The sequence below is a fragment of the Macrosteles quadrilineatus genome, unplaced genomic scaffold (assembly GCF_028750875.1).
Source record: "Macrosteles quadrilineatus isolate MER2022 unplaced genomic scaffold, UCM_ALF_1.0 Scaffold_9__3_contigs__length_116548681, whole genome shotgun sequence".
Taxonomy (NCBI): domain Eukaryota; kingdom Metazoa; phylum Arthropoda; class Insecta; order Hemiptera; family Cicadellidae; genus Macrosteles; species Macrosteles quadrilineatus.
This window is the reverse complement of record NW_026542602.1, coordinates 11,812,606-11,830,108: the sequence shown is the minus strand read 5'-3', so window position 1 is coordinate 11,830,108 and position 17,503 is coordinate 11,812,606. Positions and strand designations below refer to the sequence as shown.

At 37.2% G+C, this 17,503-nt stretch overlaps 1 protein-coding gene across 1 annotated transcript in view; it reads left to right on the top strand.

Moving 5' to 3' along the window:
* LOC129004434 (neuroligin-1-like) overlaps nt 1-17,503 on the top strand; it is a 45,416-nt gene that overhangs the window by 12,691 nt on the left and 15,222 nt on the right. The window contains exons 4-6 of the mRNA XM_054433019.1: nt 2,267-2,419; nt 12,061-12,237; nt 14,012-14,381. Of these exons, the coding sequence (XP_054288994.1) occupies nt 2,267-2,419; nt 12,061-12,237; nt 14,012-14,381 (700 nt within the window). The remainder of the gene's footprint in view (nt 1-2,266; nt 2,420-12,060; nt 12,238-14,011; nt 14,382-17,503) is intronic.

The following is a 17,503-nucleotide window of genomic DNA, read 5'->3' as shown; positions in this document are numbered from 1 at the left end:
GGGCATCAAAGTTTTTACAATATGTTATATGACGCTCCAATTTATCATTAGTGTAAAAATGTTGTAAACACAGCTTACAAAAATGCTTCTTATGGTCGTGTTTTGTAGACCGCAGCATTAACCTATTAAAATCACGAATTAAACAATAATGTGATTTACGACCTTCTTGTAATAATAATAAATCTACATGAGTATTACTATTCAGTTTAGTTGTTTTTAATGGATATATACATGTATCATCTTCAACCCCAAATACATTAACACTTATATTATTTTGTTTTTCAAATTTATCTATATCAGCTAATTTCACAGGATACTTTATGTTTGTCATATTTAACTGATTTTCATGTGGTACATAATTGGAGACTCTATTAGCATTTTCATTAGAGTTCCTTGGATATAAAGCTGCTAATACCGACCAAAGAAAGCATTTATTATCATCATTTTTTATATTTAAAACTGCATGTTTCGATTTAATACTCTCTGGTGTAGGTATATATGACTTTGGAGTTAGGGGCTTATACTTGTAAACATGTAACTGCCAATATTTAGTATGGTCATATATCCATCCACTACCTTCCGCTTGATATTTGTGCATGGAAGCGTCAATCTTTAAAAGTACATTTTCAATTTGAGGCTTTAAATCTCTCTTCTCAATAGTTAAGGTAGTAAGGCTTCTAAAATCTGCAATACATTCTTTTTCATTGACTAATTGTCCATTTTGATCCATTGAATATTTTATAAATTTGATTCTCTCCTTACTAAAGTCCATTTTATCGGCAGAGGACAAGACTGAAGAGTATTTTTAAGGTCAGCTCTAATCGATTCACCGACAAATTTAATCATTGTATATGGACATTTGATACAAGAATTGGCGTGTCTTTTAAAATGTCCAACAACATTCGTTTTACAGAAATTACAAGTCTTGTGATTTTGTAATATATGTGATTTTAAAGCCGCGTTATTATCACAGATTAAATTGCAAACTTTACACAGTTTCACCTTCATTTGATGAATTACCTTGTAGTGGCGAATGAGGTTACTTTTGGTGGAGAGCGACACGGAGCAGTGTTGACAGGTGGGCCTCATGGTCCAGAATGAAATATCACCCGAATGTCACTTCTATTTATAGATTTTTCGAAAATTTAAAAAAATTTTAACCAGAAATTGTGAAATTTTCAAAATTTTTAGCTAGAAATTTAAAAAATTTAAACAATTTAACTAGAAATTACTTCAACAGGAGGTCACCCACCCAAGGCTTAATCAAGAGCTACCACTAGAGACGAGAAAACTGACCATGAGTCGGGAGCGAGAAGCCTGACCATAGGTCGGGAGCATGACCGGGAGCATGCCATGAGCCGATTTCGCGTACAAACCTCGCACTGTTAAGTTGATGATTTTGTGAATATACATGCGAATGGATGTGGGTTTGAAATAGTAATGTAGTTGTACAATGGTATTGAACATTAATATAGGCTTGTATTGGTCAAGAGCAGGATTTTTGGAATTAGTGGCTAAAAAAAGCTCACCATTTCCAGACATGTTTTTCAGTATTAAAAAAGTAGACAATTTATATAGGGGTGTATAGGTCGAGAGCTGGGTCTTTAAAAAAAGTGGCCAAAAAAAACTCTTCCATTTTTTTCTCATTTTTCCCCTATAAAAAGTGCTCTAAAAGTGCCTCTAAAACGCCGAAAGTGGGGTCATATTCTGGTATTATATCTACTCTAAATTTACACTTGTAAGGGTCAATAAATATAAGAAATAGCTTTTTAGCTTAATATCAAATATATTTATGGGGAATAAGTAAGGAATAAGGTTTGACAATTATATAGGGATATTTAGGCAAAGATCAGGATTTTTGGTTTTGGTGGCCAAAAAATGATCCTCAATTTTTCTCGTAAAAAAATGCAAAAATGCCAACATATAGCCTCTAAAACGTCTCCAGTGCCCCTATAAACGTCTCCATACCCTCTAAAAATGGGCCAAAAAATGCCGGAAGTGATGTCTCTTTGCCATATTGCCTCTACTCAAGCATGTTACTAAGTTGTGACTATAAAGCGATTCTGTGGAAATGCTCTGATTTCTAATTTATCATATCAACTCATTACAAATGTCTCACCTTAATAATGTATTAAACTTCTTCAAACTTTATTAAAAGCACCTACCTTATACGTTAGGTTGAAGGTAATATCATTAGGAATTGTAATCTAATCTACGGCTTTCCCACAAAAAGTGTCAACGAATCATCTTAGCCTTCTGATTCCAGGCAGTCGTGGCGAAGACGCCCCTTACGCCATCATGGTGTACATACATGGAGAGAGCTACGAGTGGGGAGGCGGCCATGTTTATGACGTCAGTGTGTGGTCCAGCTTGGGTCACGTGATCGCTGTAACGGTCAACTACAGACTCGGGCTGCTCGGTTGGTAAATATGTGTGTGGAAATATGTAAGCTGAATAAATAAATCCATCAGGAAAAGATAATGTAATGTATAAATAATCAGAACTATACTGCTAAACGTACCAATGCATAAATAATGGGAAAACAAATATGCGTGAATAAAAGAATACAGAGTAAAAACACCAATAAAATATTAAAATGATGAAACTAAAGAGATGACAAATAAGCACTATAACTCATAAATAAACAGAATTAAAATCGCAACGTTAGGCCTACTTAAGTAAATAAAGGCGAATAATTTTCCCTTGCCCAATGGCAATTACTCATGTCATAATAATTGGGGAGTCACGTGACCACGGTTTCATGCTAGACGTGTTTGCTTTGCTCTGTTACCATTTTTCCGATTTCTCTTAAATACATAACATATTCGAGCAAATTTTCATTGTACTGTGTAGTCGATGGTTTCCCATTCTACTGTTATTATTGCCTGGACTTTCCTTTGCGTGAGTTTTTAATGTGAAAAGTTTTTTAATCATAACCTAGTTTCGTTCATTTAACATTTGGCTAATATTTAGTGAACCCATACCGGTCACACTACCCAACTTCCACGTCAACATTTGATAACCGAAGCGCCACTGTACAGAGGCCAGACGCCACCTATACAGGATACGCGCAACCACCCCTATCCTTGAGAACATAACAACGCTATCTAGGAGCGATTACGCAAGTTTGCTACGCCCGCAATATTGGTGATACTTCCCGCTTGATAGTTGAGTACTGCGTGAAGGTGTTCCAATTGTGGAAGGCGCTATCCAAAACAATGTACTAAACTAAAACTAAATAATATAAAATAAATAAAATGAAAACAAGAAACGGAACGCGTTTTTTAAATGAAGGGACAAAAGAACTGTTAAATGGCTTAAAAACTAATATTATCAATGAAGAAGTAATAGATATCGCCATAGATCTTCATGCTCAGTTAAGAATACTGGCAGAGAAATATGAAGAGGAAGCTATTGCTGAAATTTTACCAAATTTAGTGATACTCTTAAATAAATATGACACTTGCTTAAATCAAAACCACGACCTTGTTAGCAACATACAAAACTTAACAGAAGACTTCAAACATTTGGAAAAACAATATCTTGAAGAGAAGGAGAAGAGAAAACTAGCTCTGGAAACGTCAATCAGCAACGAAGACCTTCTAGAAAATGAATTAAGTAATTATAAAGCTGAGGTGATAACACTACGGAAAATCAAATGCAGCTTAGAAGAGAAGCTACGTCGGAATGAGGACAGGGTTACGCACGCCAGTACACAAACAGTTACTGTTGAGCTAATACCCGAGACACCTGGACGTAAAGCCATTAGTGAAGTTAACAATAATACAATTCACCACTCTTCAAACACAAAATGTTCACTGTGTAAAGCTACACAAGAAAACACTCACCAGTTAATGACAAATATTAATAGATTGAACGAGGATAGGGACTCTTTGCATACAAAACTAAAGGAATTCGAACTTAAGTTAAAGGATAAACAAGATGAATATGACTATATATTAACTCGACTGAAAGAAGAGGAGATTAGGAAAACTCGTGTCAAATCACAACAAATTAATATAGGAAATCCACAGACACCTTTACGTCGTCCCCTTGAAGAACAATCAGCAGAGAATGAACAGCTACGTTCAACTACGAATAAAACCCCATTAAAAAAGTCGAAAACAAGTAAACCTAAGGTGTTAAAACGTCTTGAAACCAACAAAAGGCGAACAGAAACTAATAACAAGCAATACAAACAATGGCATAAAATGACGGACACTGACATAGACACAGCACTCAAGAGTCTAAATCTGATACCGGACAACCTGTTGCTACTGCCACCTGCGGTAAGCCACCTAATTAAGAACCAGGACGATATAGAAGTCTTAAGAGAAACCTGTAACGGCATTAAACTAAATAAATATGACTTTGTTGCCTGTGTTGTAAATGGAAGGCAAAATGAAGCAGATGAAGGAGGCAATCACTGGTCTCTCTTGGTTACTAAAAAGCAAGAAAGTCAGAACCACAAGGATATCTCCTACCACTGGGACTCAGCGGGTGGTATTAACACCTCTGAAGCAAAGCGCTTGGCTGCAAAATTGAGCAATTTCATGTCCAACAGAAATGACGATGTCGGCAATGGCAACAAAAGAAGTGACGAGGTTCATCTTGTGAATGTCCCGTGTCGACAGCAGAGCGGCGGAGTAGAGTGTGGTGCATATGCAGTACATAACGCCGAGTTAGTATGCTCCCTTGTGGCAAACAACTTGCCCCTGATCGATAAGGACTTTTTCATGCAGGATTTCTCCATCGATGCTATTTACAAAAACACTAGGACACCGGACTTGACTAAAACGTTCGCCAATAATACGTCAAAGATTTCAAATAATAATACAATTTTTATAATAGGAGATAGTCACGCAAGGGATATGGCAGACAAAATGCAAAACATTTTGGGAAAGGATGTCGATGTTACAGCGAGTTGCTATCCTGGAGCGAGCATGTGTTTCGTGCTTGATAGACTAGAAGACCAACTCCAACGACGGTTTGTAGCGGCTGGAGACTATGTGGTTATAGTTGGTGGCACCAACAACACCAGCCCCGCGCACTACGCACAGGTGATGGACCGCCTTCGTGGTATCAAATCGTCAACCCAGGCGACTATCATCCTTACTGAGCTACCATACTTACCCAATCAACCAAAATGTCAAACTGACCAAATATCAGATTGTAACAAACTGCTTGCCTCATTATCACTACAGATTAGTGCACCCTATCTTTTTTTCTCACACGCATTACAATCAAGGCATTTTACAAGGAACGGGTCCCATTTAAATCATCATGGAAAAAACATCATGTGTGGAAAGATTTGTACATGGATAAAATACTTAATGGCTAGTGATACAAACATCGGAGAAAACAAAAATAATGCTACAAAAGCTTTAAATCAAAATGATTCACCACAGCTATTAGATGACGTTAAAAATACACCCTCGAACCCCATATATTCAAATATTGAGGTTATCAATGGAAGGATGGAGAATGCCATTAAGAAGTTTAGAAGTGACAAATCTACAGCCTTCGTACATTGCATATCTTCAGATTTTGATGAGCCCTGACAAATGAGTGCTGGTGTTGCGGTTGTCTTTAAAAAGTATTTTGGAAAACCATTAGCCTCACATCGCATCAACTCTTATCTTACATGTCAAACCGAAGACGGATCAGTTGTATATGGCTTATTGACCAAAGCAAGGTACAATGGAAAACCTACGGTTAGCGACTACGACTCAGCTTTCCTACAGCTCGTAGAAGATTTTCAAAAGAGGAAATTGAAGCAGTTGATTTGTCCACCCCTTGGATGTGTCCGTGACAATATACCCCTACACACCTTTATATCGAATCTAATCCAATTCCAAAAGTCTACTGGAGCTTTAATCAAGATAATTGCCTATAAGGAAAGTTCTACGCGATCGCTGAGAAATGGACTGGAATTTCAAGATTTTGTTAGTCAGATGAAGAGTTTGATTCAGAAGAAAACTGCTAACAAACCTCTTAGTCAAGATACTGATCTTTCGCCCAGATTCTCTTCATCTGAATTAAGCAGTAAATCCACACCCAGAGCAGAGAGAAACACTAGCCAGAATGTGCAACAGTCGACAGTTCTACCTACACAGGCAGCATCACAAGGAAACTGCAATGAGGCTGCAGGACGTCACCAAGATCCTGTGCGTCTTCAAAATACAAGTGTCAGTGAAGTGCCTACGAGTGCATCAGTGTCCGAGGTTGTAAATGGCTTATTGTCTGATATGTGTGTGAGCGGTGTGACGTATGTAAATAGTTATAATCTTAGGTTTAATAATCCACTGCCTTGTCCTCTCACACCAACTTTAAACTAAAGCACAATGACAAAAAAAGTAATTTTGCTCCTCAAAACAACCTAAGACCTTTAAAATTGAATTACAACACAACTTTCAAAACAAAAAATACCAAACTATTTCAGAAAGGTTTTAACTTACCAAAGGGCAGCACAAAAACCAAACTAAATTATAAAAAAACTGCCAATGAAACAAATAAAAGTAACAACTATTTGAGATTCATGCATACCAATCTACAGTCTATCAGAAATAAAGTAGATGAGCTTGGTTTATTGTTGGATGAGTTTACATGCAGTGTGGTATTGGTTAACGAGCACTGGTGTTGTAATGATGAGATTATTTTTTATACACCCCAAGGCTTTAAGTTGGCTGATGCTTATTGCAGGAATAACGATCCACACGGAGGCTCAGCCATTTTTATTCTCAAAGATTTACAATTTAACAAAATTGATGTTTCAAACCTGGCCCAAGATGGATTAATGGAAGCAGTATGTATAGAGCTGATAGATTATAAGGTGTTAGTAATATCATTGTACAGAAATCCTAGTTCTGATGTAAATAGCTTTTTAAGTTTACTAGATGCCTTGCTTGATTATGTTTGTGGGAAAAAAAATAATTATCAGATAGTTCTGGGAGGTGACTTCAATATTGACATCCTTAAAGAGAATATGACCAGTACTATGTTTCTTAATATCCTCAAGTCATACAATTTGTATTGTATAAATAAGGAGCCTACCAGAAGTCTGAGCTGTCTGGATAACATAGCCACTAATTGTCATAAAACACAATTTAGGCAAGGAATTTGGCCCTACACTATTTCGGATCATTCAATTATTTGGTTTGAACTATTATTAAATACCTCACAAAAATTTAAATTAGACGAAATTTCCTATAGAAACCTAAAACAGATGAATTTGTTTGCTAGCTCATTGGCTAACACTGAATGGGATGAATTGTATTGTTCTCATGATGTAAACCTGGCATTTGATTTATTTCTAGATAAACTCCTTTTATTGTATGATTTATATTGTCCTAGAATAACAAAAAAATGTGTACCAGGAGCTAAAAGGGTTTCAAAGCGGTGGTTTAATAGCAGTCTGAAAGAACAGAGAAACACTTTAATTTTACTAAATGACTTGCTAAAAATACCTAAGTATAGTAACGATAAGTTGAAAGAATTGTATCTTAAATTTAGGAAACAATACAGGTTAGCTATCACTGAGGCAAAAATTAAATACAACGACAGTTTAGTCACTAATGCACCAAATAAATGTTCTGCTGCTTGGCGCCTCATAAAATCGGAATCCGGCACTGGCACCTCACAGAAGCTCGAGTCCATAATTTCAGCACAAGAGTATAATGACCACTTCATTAATGTTGGTAGAATGGTGGCAAAAAACTTTGACTCTTCCAACTGCAATTGTGACTTTGTCAACTTCCTCAAAAAAGCAAAGCCAGTGAAAAAAGAGTTCCGCCTTCAACCAATAGATATCCGATCTTTGCTATCAATTGTTAAGTCATTAAAAACCTCCCGATCTGAGGATGTTTTTGGTCTTTCAAATAATGTAGTTAAGGAAATAATCCCTTTCATCTTAGAACCACTAGCCTATCTCATAAACTTGTCAATTTCTTCATGTATATTCCCACATTGCCTAAAATTTTCTAAAACACATCCAATTCATAAAAAGGGAGATAGAACCGTTATTGATAATTTTAGACCAATTTCTATAGTTCCAATTTTTTCAAAGATAATTGAAACGCATATTAAATTTCAGCTTTACAGCCATCTCGAAAAGAACGAAATTCTAAGTCCAGCTCAATTTGGTTTCAGACCTGGTTTGTCAACAATAAAGGCAGTTGACAAATTGATTTCCGAGGTTTTGAAGTCTTTCGAAGACAACAATTATCTTAACGTAGCCTTAATGGACCTTAGTAAAGCTTTCGATAGTACATCACACCAAATTATTTTGGAAAAACTGAAATACTATGGGATCCAGAACAATGAGCTACACTTATTCAAATCGTATCTATGTGGCAGATTCCAACAAGTGGTTGTTGGGCGGGACTCTTCTGAGTTTTTGGAAACTCTAGCTGGAGTCCCTCAAGGGTCAGTGTTGGGGCCTATTTTGTTTTTATTAATGATTAATGACTTACCTAGTAACATATCTTGCCAATCACTCTTATATGCCGATGACACAACTTTCTTTTCCTCAAATAGTAGTTTTACTGAGTCTGAAGTAACTGTAAACAACGCAATCACAATCTCTTCTAATTGGTTTAATACTAACTTTCTTAATTTAAATCATCAGAAAACTGAACGAATTTGCTTTTCGCTTAAACACTTAGAAGGTTCAAATATCCCGTCCACAGTGAAACTCTTAGGCATACATTTGGATACAAAGCTTACCTGGCAACGCCACACTACGCATGTTGTGTCTAAGATCTCCCGAGTCTGCTTTTTGTTAAGACGGCTTAAGAGTTGCGTATCGGATAGTATGCTCATTACATCTTATTACAGTTTCTTCCACTCCCATCTTCTATATGGAAACATTCTGTGGGGTAATAGTGCTGGAGCCAAGAAGGTTTTCAGGTGGCAGAAAAAAGCACTAAGAATAATGTTTGATATTCCTCGCAGAACGACCAGCAAACCTCTCTTTATCAAACACAGAATAATGACTCTGCCATGTATATTCATTTTTCAAAATTTGCTATATGTTAAAGAAAATCTTTCATCATTCCCAAAACGTAACGAATTTCACAGTTATAATACTAGAGCATGTAACCAGCTAGATATTCCGACAGTAAGATTATCAAAATCAACCAATAGCCACAAATTCCTCCAAATACAGCTCTTTAATAAGCTACCTGTATTGTTTCAAGAGCTTGATTTTAATAAATTTAAAGACAGATTGGCTGATTGGCTTCTTGACAGAAGCTTTCATTCACTGGAAGATTTTTTTGGATGCCAAATGTCTAATATATAGTTTCAGTTTTTTAAAATCCTGTTTTAACTTATTTTCTATCACTACAATATACCTAATTCATAGAAAAATTGTATATATTTTGACGTTGTCTATTGTACTTTTGTATTTAACGACAATAAAGATATTCTTATTCTTATTCTTCTTATTCTTATTCTTAATATAAAAATAATGATAATCAATTAATCAACTGCATGCATAAAATCATTGTAATAAACAGTTAAATATTATTGTGGTGCATGACTGGAATTAACACTTGAATGGTACCAAAATAATTACAAATAGAGTGTGACCTTCCGAATTTTGACTTTAGAATAGATACACAAAACTTAATTGGGCTACCACTGAAGGTTCCTGTGACTACCTTTAACTTTCCTGTGAGCTTATTCAAGAGACAGTTTAGTATGTTTTGGCATATTTTTAAACTAAAGAGTCTTAAAGAAACAATATCGATTTGTTATTAACATTTTTAAGTAGAAATCTATGGTCAATATTCAACTATCAAGATTTACTCAACAATGTAAATCTTACAATCGTAGCTAATGGGTATTCTTATATCGGTCAGATAGTTTCTAAGTCAATTTGCCCTACCTCAGTTGAACACACATTAACTTATTTAAAACCAAGTTCAAATAACATAAGAATATTTCCGAACGGTGCCGCCAATATTAAACGGAACTTCACAACCAGGAAGACAGCGAAGAACCAATAAAGGATTGAACTGTTTGGAATGCCTTGTACTGAATATAAACTTCGCTATTACAACATCTCGGTTAGGTACAACCTCACGTTCAGCTTTAATTTTAGTGGCTTAAGCTATACCTTGTTTTCCAAAGATAAAATTTGACCAATGAACGTATTTTTTTTTTTTTTTGCGTCTACTCTGGCACTGTTATTGCGGTAAAAATATAATGAATGGGTTTAATTATAACAGCCTCAACTTCTTTTGAGAGTCCTTACTATAAAACAGTTGCCTAAAAAGAAATCAAAGAAAATTTAAAACATTCGTACACTTTTATTCAATACCCTAACATTTCCTTAGTCAATGGTGTTATGTACCAAACAAGATATGAACCAGAATATTTTGGGATGAGGGCAGTTCGATTTGGTTTTCATGCAAAACTCCCACTAATCTTTTTTTTTATCGTTGCATTTCCAGATTATTATAACTACCATACATGAAATCAGCTTTTCATTTGGGTTTCAAAAAGCTACATTTGGCTTATAAATGTAAAAAGGTGCAGTGATAAACCACATCACATAAATTAAGGAAAATATTTGTCTAAAATAACTGGAAAGAAAAAAGGCTAAGTTGATTTGAAGAAGGGTGGAATTGCTTAGAGTGTTTGTATGGAAAGGTTGAAATTCTTTCTAGACCGAGTGAATCACGTAATGAAGGGTAATTATTCAAATACCCTCTACTTTGCTTTCCTCTTGTACCTGGAAATGTTTTCTTCTAAATCCTTTTAAAATCTCAATTTAGAATTTCAGCAGAAACTATTCATTCCTAGCAATGTGTTCTTTGTTCGATTGAGTCACTTATCAACATTTTCCTATGATTTCAAAAAGAAAATTTGATCAAATAAATTCTCTGATTTTAAAATGCTATTAGGGATATATTCTCAAGAACAGAATTGCTTTTAAGATATGGTTTAGGTAAAATGTTAACGTGATTAACAAAAAACTCTTCGCATCTCTCTCAGCGAATAAAGATTTTTTTGAAAGTCAAAAAGTCCTCTGCTTATATATTTTTACATTTTATGTCTATGATCACATTTTAACACAGCATGTTTTAAAATGTATGCATAGCATTCGACGTGAAAGATCGAGGATTCCAAAATGTTAGCCTGGCAACTTATTATCTAATATTTAATGAGTTATATAAAATCTCGAAACAGCAAAATAAACCTACTAATAAAGTTATAGTATAAATTTTACAATAGGGATTTACAATTTCTCAATTTATATAAAAAAAATTGTTATATAAACTTGAGAAATTGTAAACCCCTATATTGATGAGCCAGTAAAAGGAATAATTAATAGTTTGTTGTGCAATGTTTCCATATTAACTTTTTTAAACATATACTGTTTGTCAACTGTTGTTGTACTGTTGTTTTTCTTCTTGTCAACTAAAACTCTTTTACGATTCAAAAACCGTATCTGTTCGTTAGTTAGTACTAATTGAGTTCTAAAAATCATCAAATACACATAAAAATAGTGATGTCATAACTAAAAAATAGTTAAGAAACTTAAAAAATGACCAGCATTTTACAAAACATTAGCTATCTTTAAAATTTGAGCACTTTGTATTTCACGGTGTTTTTCTAATTTAGATACGATTTTAAGATTTATTTATTCTTTGCATATTCTCTCTAAACATATTCGTTTAGGATCTACAGGATGCAGAATGTACACCACAAGCAATTTTTTTAGGTTTAACACGCTGTAAATCCTAAGCAATTAGCTTCAGAGAAAATGTCAAGAATAAGCACGTTTTTTAATCTCATTATTTACATTCTAAGACAGCCCTAAAGTATAGAGTGTTCTATAAGATATATGAAATTTGTTGCCGAATTGGTAAATGGTAGTCAAATTTTCAAAATCCTAAACCATCCCTAAATAACATCAAAAAATGGGGAGTGCTCCTTTATAAGTTAAATGTCCTCCTTATTATAAAAATGATTAGTGAAATACTCTGTATAACTTTTGCTTTTGATAAAATCCACACGCTTTTCATATATAATGAGAATCTTTTAAAACAGGTTTCCTAAAGCTACAAGGAAGCTGCTGCCTCGCTCTCCGAGATATAGAAGAGGCTCTCTCCTGGCTGAGGCGAAACATCGCGTCCTTTGGAGGTGACCCTGGCAGAGTGACTCTCGTGGGCCACGACACAGGCGCAGCGCTTATCAATGCTCTTCTGCTGTCAGACACTGCCGCTGGTAAGTCCACGGGATCAAGCAAAAACCTCTAAATCTAAAAATAGTTTTTAATCTTAAAGTAAAATAAACCAGTTATCGGCCAGAATGGGTGTGAGACACCAAAAACAGCCTCTACTCTTACGTCACTAGCCTGAATATACTTGTCGCATTTCATCGGAACTAGGTCGAGTTTGCCAACACCTAAAGGGCACACCCAAGTCTAGCCGCCGTAGTCTTACACGAACTATACTGAAATCCAACCTAAGTAGTAATTTTTTTTCTTGCTTAAGGATGCTCTAATGTGTGACCAGCAGCCCCAGTTGTCTTTATCCTCTATCATCCTCTTACAAACTGATTCAACCGAAAGTTGTTGGGTGGCCTCCCGGTGGAGCAGCGGGACATATTCCAATATGGGCAGTGGAGACAGGTGTTATGCATTGTCGTAGATTAGCGGGCAGTGCAGTTAGACAAGCCGGGCTTGGTATTCGAGTGCAGGTGCGAATGCAAAAGGTCGTGATCTGATAAGGTAAGTAGCTCACCTCACCATGCTGCCGTTTAACCATGGCTGGTCCTGCATGTTGAATCGCTGAGTTAATCGTACTCTTTTGTACCCAGCTTTCCTGTTACATCTGGCAGCACTGGATCTTTCCTTACAGCGTCAGATAAACATGTCTCTGGTAAATTGCCTTCCTCTCTGCTGTCAGGAGTTTGCCGGGAAAAAACAGAAATTACCAGAAAACCCGGTTCGGGCACTGTACTTAAAGCGAAACCGAGTGCCGCTTGACGCAGTACTCGTACAAGCATCAACCGATGCTCTTCTTTATTGAACGTGAGCGCGACTGTTCAAGGACTGCACTGAACATCAAGTCTGTCTTTTCGGCTGATTGGAGGGCCCCAAAATATGTTTAGATGCTTGCCTTTTCTGTCGTACGGAAGACCTGATTCCTCCAGCTCAACTTGTTATCCACCATGACACCAAGGTACTTGGTGGTTTGGCCTGGATATTAGGTGTCCATTCTTTACAGTACGATTATTATCAACTTTTTGATTTCAGATATTGTTTAAAACTCATAAATTTAACATCCAATATATCTTATGATTAATTATAGAACTTAGTTTACCAAAGCACCTAAAATGTTAATTTTAATTTGTAAATTCTGTGTTTTGTTATTAATTAATACTAAGTTCACAGTATCGTAATTGCCAATTATAGTAATTCAATTTTCCAAGTACTAGTAGCTATATTCGATATAATAATGCTTGAATATCAATATTAATTAATTAAAGGATGATTTGATTAATAATTGGCAATTAAAAAGCACTAGATGTGTTTATTGATTTGTATTTGCCTCTGTATTAACTTAAATATAATATTTAAGATATCACTTCAACCACGTATATTATCATCTCAATATAAAAATAATGATATGATTCTAGTACTTGACCTTTTAGGTGTATTTAGAGCTTCTACTTAAAAATACAACGTCCATTGTAGCATACGTATTACATGTCCGTTCTATGGCTTACGCACAAATATATCAGGTAACACACTTCAACAACATTAATAATTTCTACCTTAGTATCTACTTTGAGAAAAGTAAAGATATACATTGAGCTTTTTTTAACCTGTGTGTATGCATACATTTGATATTGATTCATCTAGTCAAATTCTTCTTAGAAACTAGCCAAAGATATACCATTCTTTCCGTAATGCTGAGTAAAATAAAACATTTGTAATGTTTAACAATTAATATTGGAGTTGTCACATGATTCAATTCAACGTCTATGACCTCAGGTTTGTTCCACCGTGCCATACTTCTCTCCGGATCGCTGCTATGTCCCTGGGCGGTTGCTGCCCGCCCAGACATTACCACCGCCCACGTCGCCGCCCAGCTAGCCTGTCCTCTAGGACCAGAACTTACAGAGTGCCTCAGACGAACCTCTCTGTCCCGGATCCTCTCCTTGGACCTCCCATCTCCCAGGTTTCTATCGACATTCGGACCTTGGTTTCCGGGAGACGTCCGTGCTATTCTGGATCGCGCAGGTGACACCTTCATATCTCGCCCACTCATGGTCGGCGTTGCCTCCACAGAGAGTTATCTAGAGTTGAATAATCACCAGGTCCAGGAAGGAGTGGAGGAGGATCAGAGGAATCGCATTTTAAGGTTGGTTGTTACTGTATAGTTTCGGGGCCTTGGAAATTTTTTTTTTTAAGTCTACAACTGTACTTTGGTTGTATTCGATTTAAATTAGAAAGTTGTGTCTTGGTTAAAACCAGTTGGATTATTTGAGTTTTACGTATCCATAATATCTAAACGTAAAGTACTCGAATTAAAAATTAACACTTGGGCAAATTGAGTGCTTGCTAGTTTAACATGTAATAATCTTTTAAATTATACATACTGTTACAAGTCAGGAGCCCCGCGCAACAATAGCCAGGCGCCGTCTCAAAAGGGTTGTTTGTTTACACGGGTTTCTCCGTACGTGCCAGTGAAAGACAATAGACCCATGTCAACGGACTACGTCAATAGGGTCTTTGACATCCACCAGAAGCTTCTACGGTGATCTGTAAACAGCTTTGTTTGGGCTACTAGGTGCCTCCAGAATGTTCCACGGTAAACTTATATAAGGGACCGTCTTCCGGCACACGGCAGTTGAGTTGAGTTGAGCCTTCCGAGAATCGCCGCACCAAGCGCCCGTCGGTGTTAGTGACCAGTGCTAGTGCTAGTGGCAGTGACAGTGTAGTGACAGTGAGAGTAACAGTGTAGTGACTCTAGTGACAGTGTAGTGACAGTGTTGTAACAGAAGTGATAAATCCTGTAGAGGCTAGCTGTAAGTAGAAACATTGTAAATTAGAATAGGCTTTAGCTAGGTTTAGATAGGGTTAGTTAGGTGTTAGGTAATTTTAATATCTGTAAATATATAATAATTAGTGTAAATAAATAGTTATTATAAAATCGCCAAGTTTTATTTGTAAAGAACCCGTTAAGCCCGCAACAATTGGTGTCAGAAAGCGGCATTATTTTGGCGATTTTAATTGTAAAATATTGAGTTTAATTTTAGTTGTATTAGATACTAGTAAGATTCAGGGTCTTTGTTACATTGTAGTAATTTGTGTCGTAATTTTGTTACAAAGGAAAAAATCATTTGTTGTAAAATTATTTTAATTGTTCTGCATAAAAATGGCTTTCAAAGGTGTAAAACTTGATGAATTAAAAGTAGCTGATCTTAGGAGAGAATTAGAAGAACGAGATCTAGATACTAGTGGAACTAAATCAGCCCTTCAGGCACGCCTTAAACAAGCTTTAATTGAGACAGGTGAAGATCCAGATAACGTTTTATTTGAAACATCTGATGTCAATAAAATGCTTAAAAACTTGGAGTCAAAAATTTCAGAAACTAGTAAAAACCTAGAAGCTAATATTGAGTCTAAAATGTCAGAAAATAACAAAAACTTAGAGTCAAAAATGTCAGAAAATAACAAAAGCTTAGAAGCTAGCATTGAGGCAAAAATGTCGAATGTAGAATCAAAAATGCTGAACAAAATAGATGAATATTCGAGCAAAGTTGATAGTTTAGAAAGTAGAATGAATGAAATGGATGAGAAATTTAATTGTTTAGAAAAAAATCTAGAAGATAGGTTAGTTGATAAGCTTAGGCAGGAGATGGCTGTATCGGGGAGCTTCACACCTGCGTCATCGGCTAGCACTGGCGAACTTCAGCAGGACAACGCCCTAGAAACGATCTCCAAGCCAGCGCCGACCATTGCTGCCGTTGCCCCTCAGAATATTGTTCCTAACTTCGATGGCAAAACCCCCTGGGAGGACTACATGCTTCTCTTCGAAACAGCGGCTATGGTCCATGGGTGGACCGAGGAGACAAAGGCTTCAGCACTGTGTCTTGCACTACGGGGCGATGCATTAGCTGTTCTGCATGCTATGCCAATGGCGGAGCGGAAGAACTTCGCAGAATTAGTAAGAAGATTGGACATGCGCTTTGGACATCGACATATGGACCAGCTCTACCGATCACAGCTGCGGAACCGGATCCAGAAGCCCAGCGAGTCACTCCAGGAGTTTGAAGCCGACATTGCTCGCCTGGTGAGAAACGCCTATCCATCGGTCACGGATGATGTCTACGAGAGTTTGGCGGTGGATAAATTCCTAGATGGCTTACGTGAACCTGAGACTCAACAGGCAGTGAAGCTCGCCAGACCAAAGACACTGAGTGACGCACTGACACAGGCACTGGAGTTCGAGGCTGTACGGCAGTCGGTGAGAGGTCAGGCCCGAGTCCGTGTAGCAGACGCAGAACCTACATCTCCACTCGACATCGAGGAGCTGGTGAAAAGAGTTCTGGAGGCGCTAAAAACACGACGCCGGCAGATACGCTGTTGGAGCTGTGGACAGATGGGACATCCCCGGAGTAAATGTCCTTCGACCACATCAGAACCGAAGCAGGAAAACTAAGGAGGGTTGATGGAAAGGGGCAACCGTCAGCCCGTGATTCGAAAGCCCCGAGGAAAAGTGTTAAAGTTGCTTCACTGGGAAGTCAGTCAAGCAGTTTCTACATCGACGGAAAGGTGAATGGGCGTCTCCAAAGCTGTCTTCTGGACACCGGGGCGACTATGACCATCCTGAATCCAAACACTGTGTCGACTGAAGATATATCACCAACATCATGGTCTCTACGTACAGCTACAGGTCAGCTGGCTCAGGTCTATGGGCAGACGGTTGCTACCTTCCATATTGGTGGCTGCGTATTTAAACATTGCGCACTAGTTGCCGACATAGACGAGGACGTGATTTTGGGAACTGATATAATGGTGAAGTACGGACTGAAGTTGGACATGTCAAGAGGACTAGTGACTCTCGGAGACGAAGATGTCATACTTCGGCGTGGAAAAAATATCTCTGCACGCGTACTTCTACTGGAAGACACAACGCTACCAGCGCGCAGCCAGGTCATCGTTCAAGCTACAGTCGAAGGAGATTGGACTAGTGGGCAAAGTGTTCTGCTGGAGCCAGCAAGTGACAGTGAATCCCAGCTTGGACGTGGTGTCTTTGTCGCCAGATCCTTATTTAACTTAGGACATGAAAATCCGGTGCAACTGATGAACTTGAATGGCTTTCCTGTTAAGATAAAAAGAGGAGTAACGATCGGAACGTGCGTGGCAGTTAATTCGGTGGTACGTCAACTAAAATCATGCCCGCCATCTCCAAATGGATTACCGAAGGAGCTAGAAGATTTCGTGGAGAGCACCTGTCAGGAGCTGACGCATCAACAA